Source organism: Phaseolus vulgaris, chromosome 3 (assembly GCF_051622355.1).
Source record: "Phaseolus vulgaris cultivar YP4 chromosome 3, ASM5162235v1, whole genome shotgun sequence".
NCBI lineage: Eukaryota > Viridiplantae > Streptophyta > Magnoliopsida > Fabales > Fabaceae > Phaseolus > Phaseolus vulgaris.
In genome coordinates, this window is record NC_143500.1 from 4,689,484 (window position 1) to 4,712,502 (window position 23,019).

Sequence of the window (23,019 nt, forward strand, 5' to 3'; positions counted from 1 at the left end):
TCCTACATCGAGTAAAGATTAGGATATTTCATTCTTTGTTTCAAATCTTACATCGACTGGAGATTAGGATATTTCATTCTTTGTTTCAGATTCTACATCGACTAGAGATTAGGATATTTCATTCTTTATAACTGAATGCAAACCTCATCTTATAAGTCGGTTTTATGAAATTAAGTTAAGTTTAAAGTTCACTTTTTAACGTGATATCAAAGTCATTCAGAACCTGTCATAACGAGAGTTTGTTAGGTTTATCGTACCACCGGATCCATTTCTTTAACCATTCTCAACTCACATTCCTATTATTAACAAGATTGCATGACAACAATATCTCAGCAGCATCCCTCATTCTACCTTCCTACTGCTCTTGCTTTGGTTGAGCACATTCCATGTCTCCCTATATCTAACCATCAATTTTTCTACACTTAAAGAAAACAAATGTAGAAACATACCAAGTAATTGTTTTAATTAAGAACCTTATCTAACTATCAATTATTACTCATTTGGTTGCTACCAAATGTCTTTATGTAATCTCCTTACATGGGTTGACCCACTTTATGGATTCTTACAAGGGTTTGGTGTGAGAACATTTTTAATTCATAACTGCCCTTTGATCCTATTTTAAATACTTTGTATTAAAGTTAGTGTTAGATTAATAAAGAGGTTTCTGATTTTAAAAGTTGGCTTTAGTTCTTATATCTGTATGTTTTAGTTCCTTACAGTTAGAAACTAAACTCATCATAATCTGCATTTTTTCAACTTCTAGTTTCTACATGTGCAGTTTTATCCATTTTAATACTTATGTTTTATGATAAAAATTGAAATTAATTAAAAATTAGTAGTTTAAGTTTTGGAATAATCTAAGGGCTGAATGATTAGAGCAGTTATTAAGAGAATGACCCCACAAAGAACCATTTTATCATTTCATTTTGGTCTAAGCTGCAAGCACTTTATGGATATTACACTGTAATCCCTAAACTGTAGTGTCAATGAATGGCTAGCAGTTTTCACAGTCATCAGCAAAATCTTCACTTCAAATGATTAATGGATCAAATCATTCTTCCATTATTTCTTATTTCTCTCTAAAATTATGTAACTTTTTATATAAATAGTCTTATTTTAGCATCTAAGATCATTTTACATCATAGCTTTTGCAATAAAAGTGAAAGGAAACAAAACTTTACTTCTACCAAAAGACTTGTTTACCCCAAAGTCATTCATGAGCCAAAACTCTTCTGTTCATACAGTTTTACTAAGCATTTAGGTTAGGACTAGAGACAAGTTTGTCAGACAATTTGCTTTGAAATATACACACATATATATATATATGTATATATGTATATGTATATGTACAACATGCTGCAGTTGTGCGTGAGTGCAGTAAAAAGCACTGGGGTAATTCAAACACAATTATTTTTCCTTTATATTTATTTTGGTTGAATATTCAAAAGAGCTAATCTGCATTGGTGTTCTACACTTCATTCTCAGGAAATTTGCCAGGGAATCTAAGAAAACTAACAATGTTAAAAGACTTATTCTGGTTTTGGAAGATACGTAGCACTTGCTAGTTGCAACCATAACAAGATAGCAAATAAAAAATTCCCTTTTGTGATATTCTTAATAAAACCAGAAAAAGTCTATAACAGATTCAGTCTAGAAAGGTGTTTTGGGGGGGACTGGATTTTTAATTATCCATCCCTGAGTTAACTACCATAAGTATGTAGTAGTATTTTGCTAGATTCTTAAAATGCAGAGTGAGTTCATCAGATAAACTTATAGCTTTCATGAATGCTTTTAGTCCATGATTCTCATGGTTATACTACAGAAAACAAGGAAGAAGGCCAGGGGAAGAAAAGATGAAGTTATTGAATGTTTAAGGAATTTGGAAGACATGAACTTAATGGCTATTCCATTCCAAGTTAATCAATGCAAAGAAGAAAGAGTAAGATGGGTTTTTGAGATGTGATTTTGTTGACATAGCTTTCATTATAATCCATGCTATTCCGATATACATATATAGCCCAGCCATGTAGGCCAGCAACCCATAGTACAAAACTTGTTATACTCTCTCCCATGATATCTCGCCGATTCTATTTACACTCCACCATGAATCAGAAGGAGAAAGAAAAGAAAGAGAAAAAGAAAACAAGAAAAGAAACATAGAAAGAACCATGCTTTTTTCCATGGGAAGAAAAGCATGGTTGGAGTTGAAGTGTTGAAAAACTAGTCATGCCAACAAAGGAGCATGACAACACATCTTCTAATAATGTATAGCCTTGCCCTTTGCTCTCTGAGGACTCCTCCAAGTCCTCTGTTTGATGATATCCTTCTCTTTGATCCGGCCATGGAAGAACTATCCATCTTCATTTCTTCAATGAACTCTCTTTCTTTGCTTGCTCCAAGAAATGAAAATGAGGTTCTTGAGCTTTCTGAGCTTGAGTTTGAAGTTGTGTAACTTTTGTTGTGTCTGAGACTTGGTTGAGAAGTGGTGTTAGGAGGGGTTCTTAAAGAGGTCTCAGGGTGTGGTCCTAACACGCCTTGGTCTAGGAAAGGGCCAGCGATGAGGCATGAAAGGGTGTGCAGTGCCTCCAAACCCACCAGACAGATACCAATTGGACCCCACCTCACCACTTTGGAATTGATAAAACAAAACAGGCAATTCAGCCAAGCTTCTCTTTCTTGCATTGCCATGTCTCACTCTATATTCCTATGTGTAGGCAGGCACTACCCACCACCATAATGGGTCTCCCATTACAAAAATAAGGTATCACAAACCTCCCCTCAATTTCTGCATGCTAGATTATTTGTCTTCTTGTTCATCAGGACATCACCATTATCTCTTTATATTTTATAATGCTTCTGTCTTTTGTTTTCTTCTGTTTCTCTTTGGTTGGATCCACATAATCAGGGAAATGACTGGTGGATAGGGAGTTGGTTTAGTTGAATCCTACATAACAATTCATAACAGAAATAACCATTTCAGACTGCTTTCACTTACCTTCTTAATCAACTCTCATGAAAACTGCATGTACATGTAGGGTTAGGTGCTACAATTATCAGCATCAAAGTCTGCACTTCCTTGCTTAAAATAAAACTATGTCTATCCAATGGTACATACAAAGTCCTGAAATTCTGCACATATCAGGTGATAACTCAGGAAACAAGAAACCAAATTTGATGAGCCTAACACCATAATAAGGAAACTTGTTGGTTTCCTTGACTAGTGGAAAGAGGGTGTACTAAGATAATCCAATTCTAACCCTTTTTAATTTGATTGTTAGGTTCAGCTCTTGCAGTTACAGAATCTAAAGTTCAACCCCATCATTGATTACTTGAAAAATTCCACTCTTCTGATCCACTGCAGGTGCTACCTAGCTAGATCTAAATACACAGAACCTTTTGACTCATAGGGTTATAATACACTGATGCACACAGATACTTGAAAAATGGTAACGGACCCATATATTGTACCTATCTAAATACCGATATATGCGTTTGTACTGAAGTTTACTGTCTGATCATTAGAACTCTCACAGTGCTTTTTCCTTTGGATAATAAAAGGGATGATTATCATGACTTGAACATGACATATTTAGATTTAAATTTGACTATGATTATCCTTAATCAGTAAACTTTTCATGAGATTAAAGATCAGAAATAATACCATATGACAACCACAAATCGATGTAAATATCACTGCTACATAATAATGTGCATATTATTATGCAAACACTATGCTACATAGTGAGAGATGTAGAAATTTGAAGTTTAAGTTCAAATTTTGAATTTAAAGAATTGTGGTTGGAGATGTTTGATGACATTACTTTAAAATCAGAAGGAAAAGGCTGCAAAATTGATCTGTGAACCAGCTAAACATGCGACATGATTCTGACAGTTTATGAGGAGACAGCAAGAATATGGGAGCAACAATGAAATTTTTTGCAGAAGTATTTGAATCATAAGATGTTTTACACATGATGATCATAGTCCAAGGTTCTCTTTCTCTTTCACACTGCCACTTCTCAGCAGAAAACTCAAAATACTATAAGAAGAAAGAAAGAGAATGAGAATTGAAAATCCCTTGCCCCAAAAGGAAAATAAAATAAGGCAAAGTGGGTTTGCAACATCACATAGGGGGCATGAAAAAAGTAGGGAAGCCTGAGGACGTAAGTTTCAAGCCTTTGACTGAGATTCCATAACATGGAAGCATTAGAATAATAAGGCACACAAAATTTTGTGTTAAAGAAATCAAAATTTGTGTGAGTGATTAGTTAAATTATTGATAATTTGAAGTAGACTTAGGTAAAGAAATCTGCATGCTCTGCCTCGTGCTCTTCCCAACCCACTTTGGATTCCAACCTGTGTTTCAATGCATTGTTTATGCAGTTTTAAGCACTTGATATCGAATTAGGGGCTTGTCAGTGATTTTGTTCTTGCTTTTTTTTTCAGCCTCTTCATGTGATGATGAGACAACAAAGACACAGTGAAATACTCAAATCAAGTATTTTATTTTATTTAGATGTAGTAACAGGGATCATTTTGATTTGTTTATTCTACTCTATATGTTTGCTTTAGCCAGAATTATTATGTTTGACTTATTAAGTTTGAGGATTTTTTAAGAAAATATATTTAATTGTGTAAATATTTTTTAAGTATTAATTTGTTAATTAATGGTTTTAAATAAATATATTAAATTATTTAATTATCATTAATAATTGAAATTTGATTTGTGAGTCTTTCTTGTTTATTTACTTTTTTATTTTGTGTTATTTAAACAATATAATATAAAAATTATAATGATGTAAATCACATTCCTTTTAATTTAATCAATTAATTTTAATATTTTATACATGATATAAAATAATATGATGAAATACTAACCATTATTTTTGACAATTTTCATCAAAAGATTGAGAAAACAAAAAATACAGAAGAAATCGGAGATAAAGAAACTTCAATCTATCTTGATTAATGCCACAATTAAGAGAAATTGATGAGTTAAAAAAATTCATCATTTTGAATTGGAAATTCAATTATAAGAATCAAAATTCTGATGAAGAACTTAGAGAGAATTCTACTTTAAGAATTCATTCAAATTCTAAAATAAATAATTCTAAGTAAAAAAAAATTAAATGGTATGATGAAATTTATACTCACTCATATGTGGAATTATTAATAATGTTCATCCAAGCTTCTTAAAAATTAATTTCTACAAAACTAAAATATTACTTATAAAAGAACTCAAAACTAAAATAATCCAAAACAAAAATGTGTCTAAATTGGTATTTGAATGAGAGACAAATCTCTTACTAGTAATGCCCTCAAAAATCTTTCTTCATGATCAAAAGACTAATATGTAAAATACAACAAACAATTTCAAAATAAATTGTCTAGTCAGAATCAAACCAAGAGAAAAAACATACTCAAAAGCAATACAAAAGTCTCTTAATGTCTATACTATTTTTATTAAATTAAAAAAAAACATTAAAAACATATGCATTTATTGTCAAGCTTGTTTCTTCTTTTATATCATTTTCTTCTTGCAATTGTTTTTTTTTTTTGTAATTACTTCTTTATGCAACTCTTTTCTAGGAAACAAAATAAATTGAAATAAATGAAGAGATCTTAATTTTGCAACCCCCTTTACGGATTTTTTTACCAATCATTTTATGAGAGGATATTGTGTAACTCTTTTTCTTGTTTTTTTTTTCTAATATTTTTTTCTTCTTTTTCTTTTCTTTCTTTTTCTTTCTTTAACTTTTTCTTTTGTTTTTCTTTTTCTAGCATTTCTATATTCTCTAATTTTTGCAATGTTTTATTTTCTATATCTTTCAAGTATTTATAATGATTCTTGAAGTTTTGATCGATCATCGGCCTTAGATTTAAATTAGGACATTGATGAGTCTTATGTTTATGACTTTCCCATTTGTAGCATCTAATAAAACTTGTTATGATCTTTGAACTTGGTTTTTCTTTATGTTTGTGCTCCCTTCTATTATCATAATTGTACTGACCGGAAACTGAATGACCATCGAAGGTATCGGCACCCAGGTTGAACCGACTGACCTGGACAAAATCATTAAGTTTGAACAAAAGGTTAACCGAACCAAACAGTGATTAAGTATTAGGTAATACACTTTTAATTATGATCCAAAACCCTAATCTGAATCATTAATAAAGTGCCCATAATAATCATATCAATAGTCACGAGTTTTGAGAAAAAGGTACATCATCATCACCCATTAATTGCACAAAGTACCGAATACCGAGATCTCACCTAAGCGTCGGAGTGTCTTTTGCAGGTATCATCCGGACCGGGAGTTTGCGAAGGAAAGGAGGCTTGTGAAAGGAGAAGGAGGTTGTTCAATGAAGTAATGATGGGTAGAAGGTGACTGACCGATGGAGAAGGAGATAATAGTCTCTCAGTCTCAACCATTCGAGAATAATAATTTTTTCTTGTACGACCTTATTATTCTTGAAAGAAGTCTATGAATATATTCTTCAAAAGTCAAACTCATGTTTATAGGAAAAGCTACTTAACAACAAAAAAAACTAATACAAAAACAAAATGAAATAATTAGCAATGTAATATAAAAAATAAGATAGACTTCACCACTCATTAAGTGATTACATTCAATTCCCTCGTTTATCACTTTTTTAACTACTAGACACTCTCACTCAAATTCTTCTTTAGTTCCTTAGAAGAACATTCCATCAACCCATAAAGAAGTTTACATTCTAACTGAAAAAAATAATAAATCAAGGATCAACTCAAGAAGGTCACCGAAATGAAAAACTATAAAACAACACCAAGTAATTTTAGAGACAACTAAAAAACACAAAATAAGAAAACTAAGAATATGACAAAGAAAAAACCACTTTAAAAACAAGATTAATAAAAAAATAGAATCACTATTAGAAAATTAAAAAACAAAACTAACCAAGTAAGTTAAACAATTAAAAAAATCAATTTATAAGAACTGAATCAAGACTACTAAAACTAATGAAACTTATTTGATCATCGGCAGATAATTCAATTAAAAATAAATCTAAGTCTCCAAAAATAAATATATAACATGCACAATATATATTTTTTAATTTGTGTTTTTCGTTTCTCAAGACTTAAACTCAAATTTAAATAAATTCGCAAAACATAAATGCTAAAACTTAGCTCCTAGTTCCTAGTTTTATAATATTAAAATTTGATCTCAAACAATCAAGATCCTTTAATAGTATATCTTACAAAACTATATCTCACAAATAGAATCAAGAAAATTAAGAATTCAAAGGGAACTAATAAACAAATGACTCAAATCAAAATTACGATACGAAGAAAATATATAAAAACAAACAAGAATTTTAATTCTTCTCAAGAATTCAGATTAAATTTGGTATGGACATAACAATTGAAGAACTCGATTGATCTTACTGCCTTTGCGTGGCAAAATTCATTCACGAATAATATCTAAAAGTCTTGCCTTAATTGCAACAATTCACGTTTGCACGGTTTAGTGATCCATGGCTGAATCATAGAATTAGAAGTAATTCGTCAAACAATTTATGTCAGTGAAGCTTCAATCAATCATATTAAAGGATATGGATATCAGAGTTATAAAAGAAGAATCTTAATATTAATTGGGTGTTTTTTCTTTTTATAGAAGATAATAATTTTGTGTTTTTTTTAAAGTTTTTTTTTTTTATAGTGGTGAATAACTTTTATTTTTTCTTATGATTCTAGTATTTAATTATTGATTTTTTTTCCTCTTTAGTTAAACCTAGAATGAGTGTATTACTGGTATATATTCATATTCAGACCACTGGTTTTTATTTCAATAACAAGAAAAAGGAGTCTCATATCTTTTACCTTCCTTTTACTCTTTTGTTCATCTTTGTTCTCTTTTATTCGTTTTTGTTCTAGTTCGTAATATGGTATTAGAGTCATTTCAAGTTTATCCTAACGAGTGTTTGTTTTGGACCTATCGTGTCACCCGCTATCAAACCGTTATCAAACCACCCATAATATATAGTCTCACGCACGAGTTGACAATCTCGACGTGAAGGGTGTGTGTTGGAAATCTCACACCGATTAAAGATTAAAACCTTTCATAATATATAAGTGGGTGCAAACTACAACCCTATAAGCCGATTTTATAGGGTTGAGTTAGGTTTAAATTCACTTCTTAATAAATCAATTCCAACGACCAAAATTACACTGCTGAGAGTAAACTCGAGCTTCACGTAATTTCGTCGAACAGTTGGTACGCACACGTCTCGGAAATCACCGCCAGTATCAACCTGATTCAGTTCAATTACTACCATGCCAGCACATGCTTCCAAATCGTACTGATGTGCGCTTGCCACGATTCAAGAGCGTGCGGTTGTTCAATAATTTGGCTCCACCAGACAGATCAATGAAAATTTTGCTTCAATCAAACTCATTAGAAACTTGGCTCCATGTTCGTGCGTTGATTGCACTGCTTCCGCTATTTGATTAAATGCAAATTCAGTTTAGTGAAACTGTATCAGAAAACCGATTGTTTTCAGTTCACGAGGATCTGCTGCTGATTCGTGGACTCATCTTCTATATCGATCGTATCCGTACGACAGTCGGAAGTCTCAGCACTCCAATTGAGTTGACCGCTACAACTGAATTCATTATGTCTAAACAGAAGTTTAACAGGATTAATTACTGATCAAACATTAGGTAATATATTCTTAATCATGATCTAAAATCCTAATCCGGCCCAATAACAAAAGATCCATAATAATCATATAAATAAACATAAATTTTAAGAATAAGATACGTCATCTTCCATACTAATAGTACTGAGTGTCGAACATCAAAATCTCACTTGAATGTTGGAGTGTTATTGCAGGTACCATCCAGACTTGGAGTTTGTGAAGACAAGGACTAAGGAAATGAAAGGAAAGCAGGGAGACCATTTCAAGAAAAATGGAGAAAAAATAGATTGAACGACTAAAAAGGAAGGAAATTGATCTCTTGATTTCAACATGTTCCAATTTAATCGCTGTTACAATCACAAAATCCTATAATGGCCTCAACCATAAAATTTTAAAAAAAAAATACTACAATTATATCCTAATTCCAAGTCTCCTTAGTGATTATTTATTATGCCTCATCCATGACGGCATCATAATGAAAATAAGTTTATGGGACAAAGCGTCCTTTTAATCTCGAATGATCTTGAAGTCAAAGTCTAATGCTCTATTACAATTTCTAATTTGAGCTTGAATTAGAACATTTTTCAACATTTAATTGAAATTGAATAACATATAACAAGACCACACAAACTCAAAGAAGAAGGTTACCACTAAATACAAACTTAATCTCATAAGATTATATGAGTGTTATTTGTTTTCATGAGACTAACAATGAATGTTATCACATTACAAACATATTACAAGACATTAATCAATGTGAATGAACAAAAAATAGAAGAACAAGACAAAAACTCAAACAATGAACAAAAAATAAAACAAAAGGATGGATAAACTTATAGGAATGGAAGAAGAGTGACACTAGAAGATGGAGAACTCTTCATCTTCTTGATGAAGAAACACCACTTTCCTCTTAAGAGCTCAAGATAGGATTCGAGCAAGAAGTCACTCAAACAAGTGTTCTCACAACTCAAGTTTCATTCAATTTCTAAAGTAACTACACAAAAGCAAGTAATATGATGTAAATTATAAGGATGATCTTGTTGAAGATGGAGAAGAAGGATAAAGAAGAATAAATAAAAGAAACATGACAAGAAAAAATAAAAATGAGAAATAAAGAATAAATTTCAAGGAAAATTCACATATAGAGGCTTAAGAAATTAGAAGAAGAAGAAGTATAAAAACATTTAATTTTGTAAACTCTTAGATTATACAATATTCCTTGATTCAATTGGAACATTCTATAATCCAAGAGTCACTTTTAAAAGACACATGGTGAATGACCTTTCAAAATATGAAATGACACATGATATGTCGTTTTCAAGTCACATGATGATTAATTAACCATGTGACTTTTTCTTAATTTTAAGAGTCGCTCATATGTCTTGTTTAGTTAATAGTTAATTGATAGTATTAGTCTTTAAGATTATTAATTAGTTTTAATTAGTGTTATGAATGTACTTAGGATTCTGAATTTTTAAGACACATTAAAGTGTCTCTGCCACAACCTAGGTCGTGGCATCCTTTTATAAAAGAGAGTCACTCTCTCAATAATATATAATCTTGACAAAATAATCTAGCAGAAAACAAAATGAAAAGATTTATAAAATGATTGAAGGGAAGAACAAAAGTATGCAAGTCAAATAACAAAAAGATACACTATAATCTTGTAAAAAATTATTGAGAATTGCAATGAGCATCTAATTATAAGAACCTTTAATTTTCTAGGAACCTTTAATTTTCTAGGTTGAATGTACAACTACTATAATCTTTCATTTTATAAAGTTAAATATATAAATTTTGATACATATTATCATCAACATAATATAATAAAATTTAATGATTAAATTGATCCAATTTCGTAATTTCTATCTTTAATATATATATAAATAAAGAGAAGATTAAATTATATAAATATAAATTATGTTAAATATTACATTATCAATAACTGTGTATAATAAACAAATTTAGTTAATCTACTAGTTAAATTTTATTAAAATTAAATTAATATAGTATCATAATGATTGATATTTATATATATATATATATATATATATATATATATTAATCTGATTTTAATTCTTAAATATGTATTAAACAATATTTTATTAATATAAAATTTTGTATACATAATATAGAAATTTTAAAATTTACATTATATATTTTGTAGATAAAAAATCAGTTTGAATTAAAATTGAGATAATTCAAAGATACATTTTGAAATTTGACTATTTAACTAAATTAATGATATTTAATAATGTAACATTTAAGATAAATTAGAGCAATTTAATTTGATGGGTAGTTTTAAGTAGATCCTGGAGTGGTAAAATTAATGTCTGAATTGCACAGCTATCAACATGCTCTGCCCATGCTATATAATATACTAAACAACTCAGAGTTGCACGTGAACTTCTCACGTGTGTCTGTGTAAATTATTAATGTTATTTTTATACTTTTAAAAAAAATATTTAGGTGTTTATTATTTTAAAATTTAATTAGTTCTTTTGATGATAAATTTTTAATGCTTTTTTATTTAGATTTGTGGAATTACTTAAAATTTGAAATTAAAATTGAAATAAATTATAGAAAATATTTTAAAATATATTTTCTTTTTAAAGTGTAATTATATTTAAAACATACATTAATTAAAAAATATATAAATTAATTATTAAGATATAGATTGAAATTATTTAATTTATTAATTAAAACTATTAACGTAATTTAGTAAAATTTATTGATTTATAATTACTTGAAACTTGTATGTATTTATTGTTTTGTTATGAAAATTTAAATCTGAAGATAAATTTCAATTTATGATAAAACTAAAATATTACAATATATATTCTTTTATTGCTTATATGGATAATTATTATTTGACAAAACTAACACCTTTTTAGTTTATTTGAAGGTCAACTACAATTCTCCTTCCTAATTTATAATAAATGTATGTTTTAAAATATAATTTAGATTTTACTATTACGTTAAAACGAAAACATTATTTTAAATATTTACCATATTGTTTTCAGTATTTATTTCAACTTTTAAGTTATATAAACAAAATTCAATTTAACAAACTTAAGTTTAGAAAAACATTATTCAAAATTTATCAAGTGTGCATTAATTGGTAACTATTAATTTACAAGGAAATGATAAGTCATAGTAATGATAATAAAAGCATTAGAACTTTCCTTTTACATGGATGATGAATTAATTGTTATTTACTACTACCACTACAATAAAATTATTAAATAGAAATTATTTTAGAAACTAAAAAATAATAATTTTTAAATTAGTTTTTATTATTGTTATTGTTAAATAGTATCTAAATTGGTATCTAATTAGTTACCACCAATTATTTATATTCTAAATTTGGTAGCAAAAACATTGTGACTAATTGGATACCAATTTAAAAACTATTTATCAATAATTAAAATTAATTTAAAAATTAATAATTTTTTTAGTCTTTAAAATAATCTTTAATTTAATCATTATAATAAATAATTATTTTTTGTCTTTAAAATTTGTTTCTATTTAATTTGTTTTTATTTAATGATTTTCATATAATTATTAATGTGGGTGCACTTGCAGTCAAAAATTTGTATGCACCCATCAGATTTCAGTCAGTTTATGGAAAACAATATAAAATTCCACTTAGTTTATTTTCTACTTTTTTTAATTCATATTGAACATTGTTGTATCTGAATATGAGATTTAACTTTTTGATATACAGATTATAGACAAAAATTATGAAAAGAAAAATGGGTATTTAGTATTTACAATTTTCATTCTTCTCTTGGGATCCATCTGCTCCACCAAAAGCTTTTCCTGCGTCTGTTGAGCTCATCCATACTCTCATTTAAGGTTCTTAAAAGTTTCCTCTGAAGTTTAAGAGCTGAAGCTAGAGCATTTCTTGGTGCATTAGCCTTCTTTTTGGGTTCAATTTCCTGCATCATGAAAAAAAATGGAGTAATATAAGATCATAATTAGTATCTGGATAACCTTGTTATGGATAAATATATTTTTAATGCATGTAAATGTTTGCTTTCAATCCCTAAAAGCAACCATTTCTTTTTGTTGAATCATTATGAAAAATGTATCAGTGTGATCCTTCCTTTCACAAACAACATTTCATTGCTGAGAGATCAAAATGAGATGATTTTTTTAGAGACTAAAATCTAACACTGCCCTGTTGTTATGGTGCATTACAAAATCATAGGTAAGTGTAATTTTATGCATTTTATGCATCTAAAAAGTTTTCAGTTTTAATTCCTTCACCAAGGACACTGATTAGCATTTGCTTTATTAACCTGAGAAGCTACAAATCCTGATAAATATAACAGAGTGGTCAGAGAATTAAGATACAAACTCTCAGTTCCTGAAGCTGAGCCTCAGTGAATCCACCATCTTTCTGTGTCCCTGATTTTGCCATTAGATTAGTAATCCACTTGGCAGCTTCTCCATAGTCCTGCTGAGTTGCACGCAAGAGCTGCAGCCTCAGTGTTTGCATGAAAGACAGTGTCATCAATCCTTCTTTGTCAAAGTAAGGATGAGCCAATGCTGCTTTGGCACTCAGCCTTTGTCTTGCTTTGTACCTTACCATTGATTTTAGAAGTTCCCATCCTATTCCACCATCCAAATCCAACATCTCAAAACCCCTCCTCAGTTCAGGGCTGCATCTAGGCTCTAAACTTTTTCTCCATGCAACTATGTCATAGTCACACCTCTTTAATTGCCGGTTGAATTGAATGAGGCTATTATCAGACCGTAGACCAGGGAAGGCCTATAAGAGAATGTTATAAACTGTAAGCATTTCAAAATACCAGCTTAATCAGATAGTTAGTTGGATCACCCTTTGCAACTTTTAGATGTTTTTCCTGACTAAAACTCGCCTACAGAATTATGAAAAACTATTCTACAAGACAACAATAGTTCTTAATGGATCATTGCATCAAAATAGAACAAAGTGTAAATACATAGAAAAACTCATATTAACTCTCAGAATACTATTATGAAGTCTTCATTGTGATCAAAAGTGATTTATTACATTACTCTTCTTAATATTCATATAAATTGATTACAGATATTGTCTGGTTAGTTTCAATAATAGGAGCAGAAGTCGTCACCATTAGATACTTACCATTTGAAGAAAGATTAAACCAGCACTATAGATGTCAAATCTGTCTGGCAAATTCAACTGTTTAAAACATGAAATCCGTCAACAAAAGCCATCATCATTACACGATAAAGGAAGCTATATATGTTCTAATAGCTCAAAAGAATATTTAACCTGCCATAAGACTGGGGAAAGTGCAGTTGCAACTGGAACTGAGGGTGCTGAAGGAGTTTGTGTGCTCATGATGTACTGCTCTGGTGCAGCATATCTAAATAGGAAGAATTGAACACGTCATAAATTGCCTTAGTTGAATATCATACGTCTAACAAAGACATGGATAACATGTAGATAACAGGAAATATCCATTTTGAGGGAAACCACACATTCTTACCATAAATGTAAAAAATTAGTCAACTAATTAAATTGACAACAAAGTCATTCTAGCAATTACAGAAAATATTTTCTAATAATTATAGCATGTACAGCTCATGCCAACATATTCAGACATATATCTAAATTCTGCAGTGATACTAGTCATGAAACATGAGGCAAAGCTGACCAACAATAGACCTAATGGACCCACCCTTCCCTAGTCTTCTTATGGCAGGAGCTTTATAGCATTGGACCTATATTCAATTGTCATTAAATGAAATAGATAGGTGACTTAAATCAGTCTAATGAATATCTGAAGAGATGTAACTAAAGAAACATCCTATTGTAATCAAAGACATTCTTATGGTGTTCTGGTTCACAGAATGAGGATATTTACATAGCTGTATACTTTCATTCTTTCCTTTACGAGAAGGAAAATAAATTTATATTATCTAGATCAGATTCAGATGTGTACTTGTAGAAATGATTGAGGGAATTCAGATTTAAAATTCTTTTTATTTACATATACATGTTACAAAAGAAACTTTTCAAGTTAGGTTCTACAAAAAATTTCCCAGATATCTATGTTCATCTTCCTAAAGTTTTTCTTCAAGCATATCACATGAAAGTGCTTTTGTAAAACTGATAAGCTCCACCAATGTATTATGCACAAGAAACAGAACAATCAGCCGAGGATTGAGTTCAAAGTTAGTTGGCTACGTATATTATTAATGTCAAAGAAGATACCTTGGATCCAAAAGAAACTCCTTTGGAATGTAGTTTATGCCCACTCGCAGGTCTGTAGCAGCTCCAAGATCAATGATTTTGAATGTACGAGACTCTGATTCCCATGGTTTAAAAAAATGTGAGCATAATTTGGATCATGGATCTTTTTGCATTGGACAAAAGTCTTTAGATTCTTTACCTTCGGAGAAAATAATGTTCTGTGGCTTAATGTCCCTATGCACAATACCAGTTGAATGAAGACCATCCAGTGCAAACAATATTTGTCTAATGATTGTCTGAATGATTCTATTTTCTCTTTCCAATCCTTTGGGCAAGTCTTGAACCTCACCCAAAATTAATGTTTCAACCTGAAATTTGTGACGCCATCATTGGTCTGATATGCACACTTTACCGTGGGAGCACAAAATTCAAATAGAATATAAGAAAAAAAGATGCTTTGACTCAGAAAGATAGTGAAGAGTAGTTAAAGAAATACAAAACTTTCCCTCACACTAATATTGGAAATGAATTCTAACATACCCCCATCCCGAAACTGTCACACTAGGAAAGAAACCAGTTTGGATAACCCTCTTAAGAAAACACTTAAAATGAAACTAATTCAAATCAATCAAAAACATAAAATAAATCAAACTTCTCACATAAGTTCAAATCAACTGCGATATGACAGTAAAGTTTTACAATTGAAAAGCTCACGTAATCTAGAAGCTAATACAAATTTGGTCATACTTTCTTCCTTAAATACAAGTAAACTATGTAAACTTTATCAAAAAATATAAGGCCAAAATACTATAAAATTGAAAAATTATCAAGCACAACCAACTGATTAAATAGAGTACCAACATTATATGGAAACTCTCTACTCTGCACCAAGTCAGCTAGGGTGGCATCCCCTTCAAATCGCCATATAAGCCAGTATTCAGCAGCAGATTTCTTAGAAGAGCTCTGCAAACATTATGTGAGAACTGTTGTATTTGACGTGACTGAAACTAAAATGTTAAATGATATGATGAGAATGTGTTTGGTTTCCCCATACATGTACGATAATGATACCCAAAATTCATTAGGTAGTACTAGTCTTAATAGAGAAACACCTCAAGAAAACCATAGACAAAATCTGCACAGCTGCTTGCACAAGCTCTTCGTACACGCTCATTCATCCAAATTTCAACAGCACCATATTCAGTCGCCTTCTTCAAGACTAAGTCACCTTCCTTCCAGTGCGAACCAAAAAGAACCATAAGTAATATTTATACAGTTCAAACTATCTTACACTGAAATCTCAGAAGCAGATATGTCATATAAACATGTGGGTTCCTCATTTTATTTCCTCAAACAATGACACTAGAGAAATTGAAATAGACAAGGGCACTCCAATATGACTATTGTTCATATTACAGGAGACCACATGACAAAAGAAATTAAATATCAACATGATGAGAAAAGACTTAAATCGACAAGGAAGATCTGTTTGTTCACCTTCTCTGCATGAATATGAACTTCACAAAAAAGAAATACTAAGAGTGATCAGATTTTAGATCTTTTTGTATCCTGTTATATATCAATCTGACTTGTATAGATGTTTAAAAAATTCAAATTTGTTTTTAATACAAGTGTCTTTTTGTCTGGCCTACACTGGTGTCAGCTCAGGCATTTGAGACACCAACAACTAAATTTTAAAAAAAACCCTGGAGACATGAGTCATATGAGGTGTCAGTGTCAGAAACATGTTACACCACCACGACAGCTCAAGCGGGAGAAGTGTCCGTCTGTGCTTCAATAATGAAAATTAATGGCTATCTTGAAAATAACTTGTGTGCATGTGAAGTAGTTCATAAAATATGCAAGCAAGAATCAGTTAGTACAAAAGAACAAGTAAATTTTCAAAAATTTGAGGAGCTTCCAAATAGAATATAGAGCAACACCTTTGAAGAGGGTTTGTTGGCCAGTGACACTCTATAAACCACTCCAAATGATCCCTCCCCCAACTTCTTCCCCAGAACAAAATCATCCTGCCATCATAAACCAGCCTCAGCAACAACTGCCAAAGGAAACAAATTTCATAAAAATTTCAAAACTTCAACTGGAATTCGCATACCTTCTTGTAACTGGGTCGGAAGAACCTCTCAACAAAGGCAAGAACAAACATGTCAAAGAAACCAGGTGCCACACCAGGTGTGGCCCAAAGGTAAGATAGAGTCCCCAAAGCCAGAATCACCCCAGGGACAGTGAGTGTCAAGGCATTGGACTTGGGAAGAGTGCTCCTATAGATTACATCCCCACACTGCATCACACTGCAAGGAAGTCCAACCCCAACACCCACAAAAAGGTTGTGAACTGTGTCAATCCATTCACCCCCTAGTGCAAAAACTTGAACCACTCTTGGGGTTGAGACATTGAATCTTGCACTGCATTGAGCCTGCCCAGAGGGTCTAATCCTAAGCCTCTGGCCAAGAAACAAGGACTTGTGCTTTGGTTTTTCGAGCTGTTGGAGCTTTGTAACTCCTACACCAATTCCTGTAGTTGCAACAGTGGCCATGCCAGTTCAGTTTGGCTTTGCTCTCTCTTAGAAAAATCTTGAGAACTTCACCTGCAATCCCCTTCTAATTTACACCACAACTTTTTTATATTTAATTTAATTTACAATAAGATATGATTTATATATATATGTGTGTGTGTGTGTGTGAGAGAGAGTGTGTTGGTCGTTGTATCAGATATTTGTTGTGGCTGCAGTGACTTTGGAAGTTTGGAAATTGGATTGAGGATTAATATAGGCCACAAATAACACGTAGATACTAATGGAATTTAGTTTGGGCCTACGTGATTTGCATCTTATACTAGGAAATTGCTTTCTGCACCCTCCTCAATTTGAACATGCACCTCATCAATTTAACATGCACCTCCTCAATTTCTGAAATACCAAATTTGCCCTTGCAAGATTTATTTGAAAGGAATACCTCCATGGAAGAGTGGGTTGGTGGTGCTGGCTGAAGGTGGGTGGTGGAGGTAGAGGATAGCTCTACCGAGATGTGGTGGTATTGTTTAGAATATGTGGTTTTATGTATGAAGTATTTATGCTTTTAGTAATTGTTCCTACAAGATCTAAACCCTGCAGAACACTTCCTCTTGTGATGATGTTCTCGTCTTTCCGGTCTTTCTGTTAGTCTTCTTTCAGCTGGATCGCCTTTGGTCTGGACACGATGGGGGAGTACCTGCGAAAACACTCCGACGATCAAGTCAGACCGAGAGCTAAGTACTAGAAGAGTGAGGAGTGAATAGTTACCTTGGGTGTTGTGCCTCTTCTGCTATTTATACTGCTCTAGATGGACTCTAGCTGCTATGGGCCTGCTTTAGGATCCAAACGAAGGCCCAATTGTGCCTTAACCGTGCTTATCATTTCAGTTGGCTTGTTTATACCTAATTACGTGTTTAGCTTTGCATCTTGTCGTCTAGTCGACTTTGTCGTCTGGTCGACCTTTCGACCACCCAGTAGTACAGTAATGTTAGTTCAAATAGTGTTTCTAGATATCAGAGTATGGAAAAAGACTTTTAGAATGTGTTTTTAGGACACTATATGGATTTCAGAATCGAGTTTCCAGAATTGTGGGATACGTTCTGGAAAATGTAATCCATAATTGCTTGTAGTGTTTCTCATTGTATTTCAGAATCATCTTTTTAAAATTGTATGATATTTATTTTGAAAAGTGATTTCCAAAAGTTAAGGACATGCATTCCAGAATTTGAAGTTTTGAAGATTTTTTTAATTGTTGATTCGGAAGGTTATGGTGATATGTGTTGTGGAAAGTCAATTCCATAATGAAAAAAAATTCTGAATTGATGAATACCAAACAAAAACAATGAATATTAATTATGTAATTCCATATAAGTGTAATTTTCATTCCATAAACCATATTTCGAAATAGAAAATTACAATTCTTAAAAATCATTTTCATGACTCATTTCATTATTTTACATTTTGAATTCTGGAGTTTATTTTTTCAATTCTAAAATTGTCTTTCTAAAATTCATTTTTTTCAATTCTAAAATTGTCTTTCTGAAATGTATTAAGCTGTGTTTTTTTTTGTCTAACTTGAACAGAAATTTTGTAGAAATATTATGCATCAAGGGTTTTACACATAAATATTATGAGGTTGACATGTGGGTGGAGGACGCTAGATGATGTTGATATGGATCAAATATTTTGTAGTGCATTAGATAATGAATGTAAGACTCGTGAATGTATTGATGTATTTATAATAGATGAAGTAAAGGTCACTGTCCCATAAGTATTTACCCTTAATGTGTGATAACACCAATGCAATCGAGTGAAACATTCTCAAACAAAACATATTGAAATTAGACATCACTTACTCTTAATAAGATTAAGCGAAAAAGTTAAATCAACTGGTAGATTTATTCAATAAACCTTAGGCTAAAGACAAGTTTAATTTCTTAAAAAATAAACTATGTATTCTAGACTTTTTAAGTTTGCTTAAATCTCTCAATCTTCAGTTTTCGAAGTATAGTTGTATGACCGAGTTTGCCACATATTTGACATTGTGGCTTGTGGTTTTGCCAAGAAGATTTATTTGAATTCTTGAAACCATAAAACTTTTGATTATGAAGGATTATATATCTATTATTTTTCTGATAAGAAGGATTGTACTTGGTATTGTTGCTGGTTGTTGACAAATTTAGAATAGAAACAAGATTAGCAAGAATATTGGTGTGATCTTGCATTTTGTATTTTTTCAATTGTTCTTATTGAGATGAAAGTAAAGCCCCCATTTCTTCAACTGGTTAAGGATTTTTTCATGTAAGCACATATGTGATAAAACCATCATATTCTTCAACAAGACCATCTGAGATAACTTCAACATGTTGTTAAGTGAAAATATGGGAATCACTCATAACCAATGTGTCAACTATCTTCTTGATATCAAAAAGATATGAAACAATAAATTTGTCTTTCTTGAGAGTGTGCAATTCTATTTTAACTTTTTGGCCTTTGTTCTTGATTGTTAAACATGATACACATTGAGCTTATTCCATATTTGAGAGAAAGAAAAAATACATACTATTTGAATAAACGTATCCATTGAAGCTAGTAATTAAACAACTAGGAGTTGATCTTATTAATCATAATTCAAATAAATGATATTGTCACGACGATTACAACACTTCAAGTTTAACATGAGAATAATACTATTTCAAGTTTAAGATCAAGTACGTCTAAATAAAAAAAGAAGTAAAAGGTTTTTTTTTTATATAGAAATCTTTGTATAACTTTTGTTGCTAATAAGTTAAATTTTTAACTTAATAAAAATAATAAAAAACGAATTTAACACTAAAATCAACTATTTTAAATGTGCTTACGGAAAATTTGATACATCATACCCTAAAATCAATTGTTGAGCTTTATCATTTTTCTGTGTTGAATAAAAGTTGATATTCTCACACTAAATAATTTTTAAATTATATCTAAAATACGAAAAAGGACAAATTCTTAATTCTCTATTTTTGTCTGACACAAACATAATGATAACTACGATTTCAACCATTCCAACCCACACTTCATTCCTTTATTTATGAGTAAAAATTAAAGAACGCTAGAACTTAGCCGAAGAATCTTCAATCCAAAGCAAGTATACAGAATCGGTGAAGAGTGCAGGATGCGCATACCTTGCCACGAATACTGTAGAGTAGAGTAGAGTATCTACATCGGAATACTGTACATTATACACATCCAATCATCCTCATCCGAATCTACGATACGACGACACCAATTGTATCCCATCGTATATCGTATAATCCAAACACACACCAGCGTCACCCTTCATCCACACGCTTAAACAAATTTTAATCACACTCGCGTGTCCTTATGTGTCATTTCATATCGCACCCTTCGTTCAAGCCGGAGGAGTAACAATCTTCTAAATCAGTCCCCACGGTAAAACCATGCACCTTCTTTCACAAAACCCTCACTACGAATCGGAGAACAACGAGAAAGAGTGGCGAAAGAGATCGTACGGCGCCCAAAGACTATCCAACGGACAAGGCTTCTTCGAGTCGATTCGCAGCCACGGTTTCCCCTTGCCGCTCCAGTGGAGGAGGCTCACCGGACCGGGATGCAGGTCGCGGCAGAGACCTTCCAGATTGTCGCCGCCGAGACCATGCTGGTTCCACCGGTGCCCCACGCGCTCCACGTCCCCGGCGAACACGAGCAGAAACGGCGGCAACGATCCGAGCTCGTAGATCCGGTTCCGCTTCTGGATACGCATCCACGACTCGAGCTTCTCCGTGTATCTTCCCTCACGCCACTTCCACAGATCGATCACCATCACACCAGTGTTGAAGTAGCACGCGTCGCGTCCATTAAACGACGCCGCGTAGCTCGGGTTCGACCAGAAGCGGTGCGTGAAGTAATTGGTGAAGTTCGCGTGGCAGTATTCGGGCGCGCCGAGCACGCGAGCGTGGAGGTCGATTTTCCAGAGCTTCGCCACGTCGTCGACGACGATGAGGTCGGAGTCGAAGTAGATGATTCGCCGCACATTCGCCGGGAGCAGGTCAGCTAGGTACATCCGCGCGTAGTTCAGCGGCTGGTCCAGCGCACGTCGGATCGAGTACGAGATCTTGCCCCGCACAAGGTTCGCGTTGAAGTGGTAGAGATGGAAGGCTAGGTACGGGAACGTCGTGGTTATGATATTCCGGAGCTCCGCGCGTCGGTGCGTGGTGGCGATGAAGTGGAATACGACGTTTTCCGGACACGACGTGTGCTGCAAAACGGAGAACACGCCGGCAATGGAGCCGCGGAGGTAGGTCGCGTCCAGCGTCATCGCAATGTGAAAAACGGACTCTCCGTGCGCGCGGTTGCGGCATTCTCTACCGTTGCGGAATGCAGGCGCTTCGCGGAACGTCGGAAACTCGCCGGCGATTCCATTCGCCGGCAAATGCGCTTCGACGACGACAATAAGCAGCACCAGCAACAACGCAAGGTAGTGTGCGAGTGTTAACGAGAGTGTCGGTGGCATGGCGAAGAAGCGGAGGAATGGAAAGCAGAGAAGGAGAAGTTTGGGAGTGTGATTTTTGTGAAGGTGAAGGGGTAGTTTCGGAATTTCGGGGTAGTTTTGTTGGGTTGTTGGTCCCAGAGTGAACATCATGGTAGGAAGCCAGGCTGTAAAGACCTGTCTGGCATTTTTAACTTGGAAATGTGTGCTTTGTAGTAACGTTGTGTAAACTGATGGGTTGTTTTTGCACCCTTGGATCTATCATATGGTCAGAATTTGACAGCTATGATTTTACGGATCAAAGTACTTGCGTGAAATTGCGTGTAGCGGGTTTGTCTGCACTTGATGATCGCGATTCGCGTCGGAATCTGTGGTTGTTGAAGCACATATTTTTTCTTACAGCATAACTTTTTCGAAAAAATAAAATTAAAAATAGTGTTGGCAACGTTATTTTAGGAGCTAGACCCATTTATTGTATATGTTGGAAATTCTATGTTCTCGATGAGTTTATTGTCCACATAAATGTCACCTCTGAAAACCACCTTGGAAACCAGAATTTCATTTTAATTTTTTAACAAAAAGGAAGAGAGAAGAAAAAATATTAAAATTAATTTTAATTTGACCCAGAAGAAAGAATAAAAAATAATAATTTAAATCTAAATAAAATATAGAAAAATTGGTATAATTTCAATTTAAGTATTGTAATTTAATTTAGAATAAAAACTAATATTATTATAATAATCTCTGTAAAAATTCAATCAAGAAGAAAGAAAATTAAAAAATTGTCTAATATTATTATTATTAATATTTTTATTCATAAAAAATTGAAATAAAATGCGATAGGAAATAAAAATTAAGTCCAAATATGAAGTAGACTTTTAAAATTTCTATATTACTTTTTTTTAATAAAAAAAATTATAAAGATAATTAATATCTCAAATAATTAATTAATAAATAAAATTGATAACATATTATTATTATTACTATTGATGAATTAAATTATTTAACAATCTTATTATGTTGAATTAAAAAATTTAAAATATGGTATAAAATAAATGATTCTTGATGATGATGAAGAATAAAGATTAATTTAGGTATAATTACTTT

The 23,019-nt window shown here is 32.3% G+C and overlaps 3 protein-coding genes across 4 annotated transcripts; all 3 read right to left on the reverse strand.

Moving 5' to 3' along the window:
• Window positions 1-1,949: 1,949 nt before the first annotated feature.
• LOC137806240 (small polypeptide DEVIL 6) lies at window positions 1,950-2,667 on the reverse strand. The gene has a single exon (XM_068606244.2). The coding sequence runs from the start codon at window positions 2,362-2,364 to the stop codon at window positions 2,221-2,223; it is 144 nt and encodes a 47-aa protein (XP_068462345.2). The 5' UTR covers window positions 2,365-2,667; the 3' UTR covers window positions 1,950-2,220.
• A 9,633-nt stretch (window positions 2,668-12,300) lies between these two features.
• STN7 (Serine/Threonine kinase domain protein) lies at window positions 12,301-17,644 on the reverse strand. Of its 2 annotated transcripts, XM_068606245.2 has the most exons (10): window positions 17,004-17,644; window positions 16,831-16,917; window positions 16,000-16,119; window positions 15,749-15,850; window positions 15,087-15,255; window positions 14,909-15,002; window positions 13,964-14,057; window positions 13,814-13,870; window positions 13,043-13,456; window positions 12,301-12,620 (listed from the first exon to the last, which is right to left on the reverse strand). In XM_068606245.2, exons 1-10 carry the CDS (start codon window positions 17,442-17,444, stop codon window positions 12,459-12,461), a joined length of 1,740 nt encoding a protein of 579 aa, XP_068462346.2. In that variant the 5' UTR covers window positions 17,445-17,644; the 3' UTR covers window positions 12,301-12,458. The 2 variants fall into 2 exon arrangements, with proteins under 2 accessions (XP_068462346.2, XP_090156619.1); XM_090300493.1 differs by lacking the exon at window positions 17,004-17,644 and having other exon boundaries at window positions 16,000-16,115; window positions 16,831-16,915.
• Window positions 17,645-20,387: 2,743 nt separating this feature from the next.
• Window positions 20,388-22,422, reverse strand: GATL3 (galacturonosyltransferase-like 3). The gene has a single exon (XM_068606250.2). The coding sequence runs from the start codon at window positions 22,063-22,065 to the stop codon at window positions 20,890-20,892; it is 1,176 nt and encodes a 391-aa protein (XP_068462351.1). The 5' UTR covers window positions 22,066-22,422; the 3' UTR covers window positions 20,388-20,889.
• Window positions 22,423-23,019: the final 597 nt, after the last annotated feature.

Bases quoted from the DNA above. Each gene is read 5' to 3' on its own strand.
- STN7 (XM_068606245.2), bottom strand. From the start codon at position 17,444: ATGGCCACTGTTGCAACTACAGGAATTGGTGTAGGAGTTACAAAGCTC. The intron at 16,918-17,003 runs GTATGCGAATTC...TTATGATGGCAG, and splicing joins TCCGACCCAGTTACAAGAAG to GATGATTTTGTTCTGGGGAA. The intron at 14,058-14,908 runs GTATCTTCTTTG...CTTCCTATTTAG, and splicing joins GAGTTTCTTTTGGATCCAAG to ATATGCTGCACCAGAGCAGT.
- LOC137806240 (XM_068606244.2), bottom strand. From the start codon at position 2,364: ATGAAGATGGATAGTTCTTCCATGGCCGGATCAAAGAGAAGGATATCA.
- GATL3 (XM_068606250.2), bottom strand. From the start codon at position 22,065: ATGATGTTCACTCTGGGACCAACAACCCAACAAAACTACCCCGAAATT.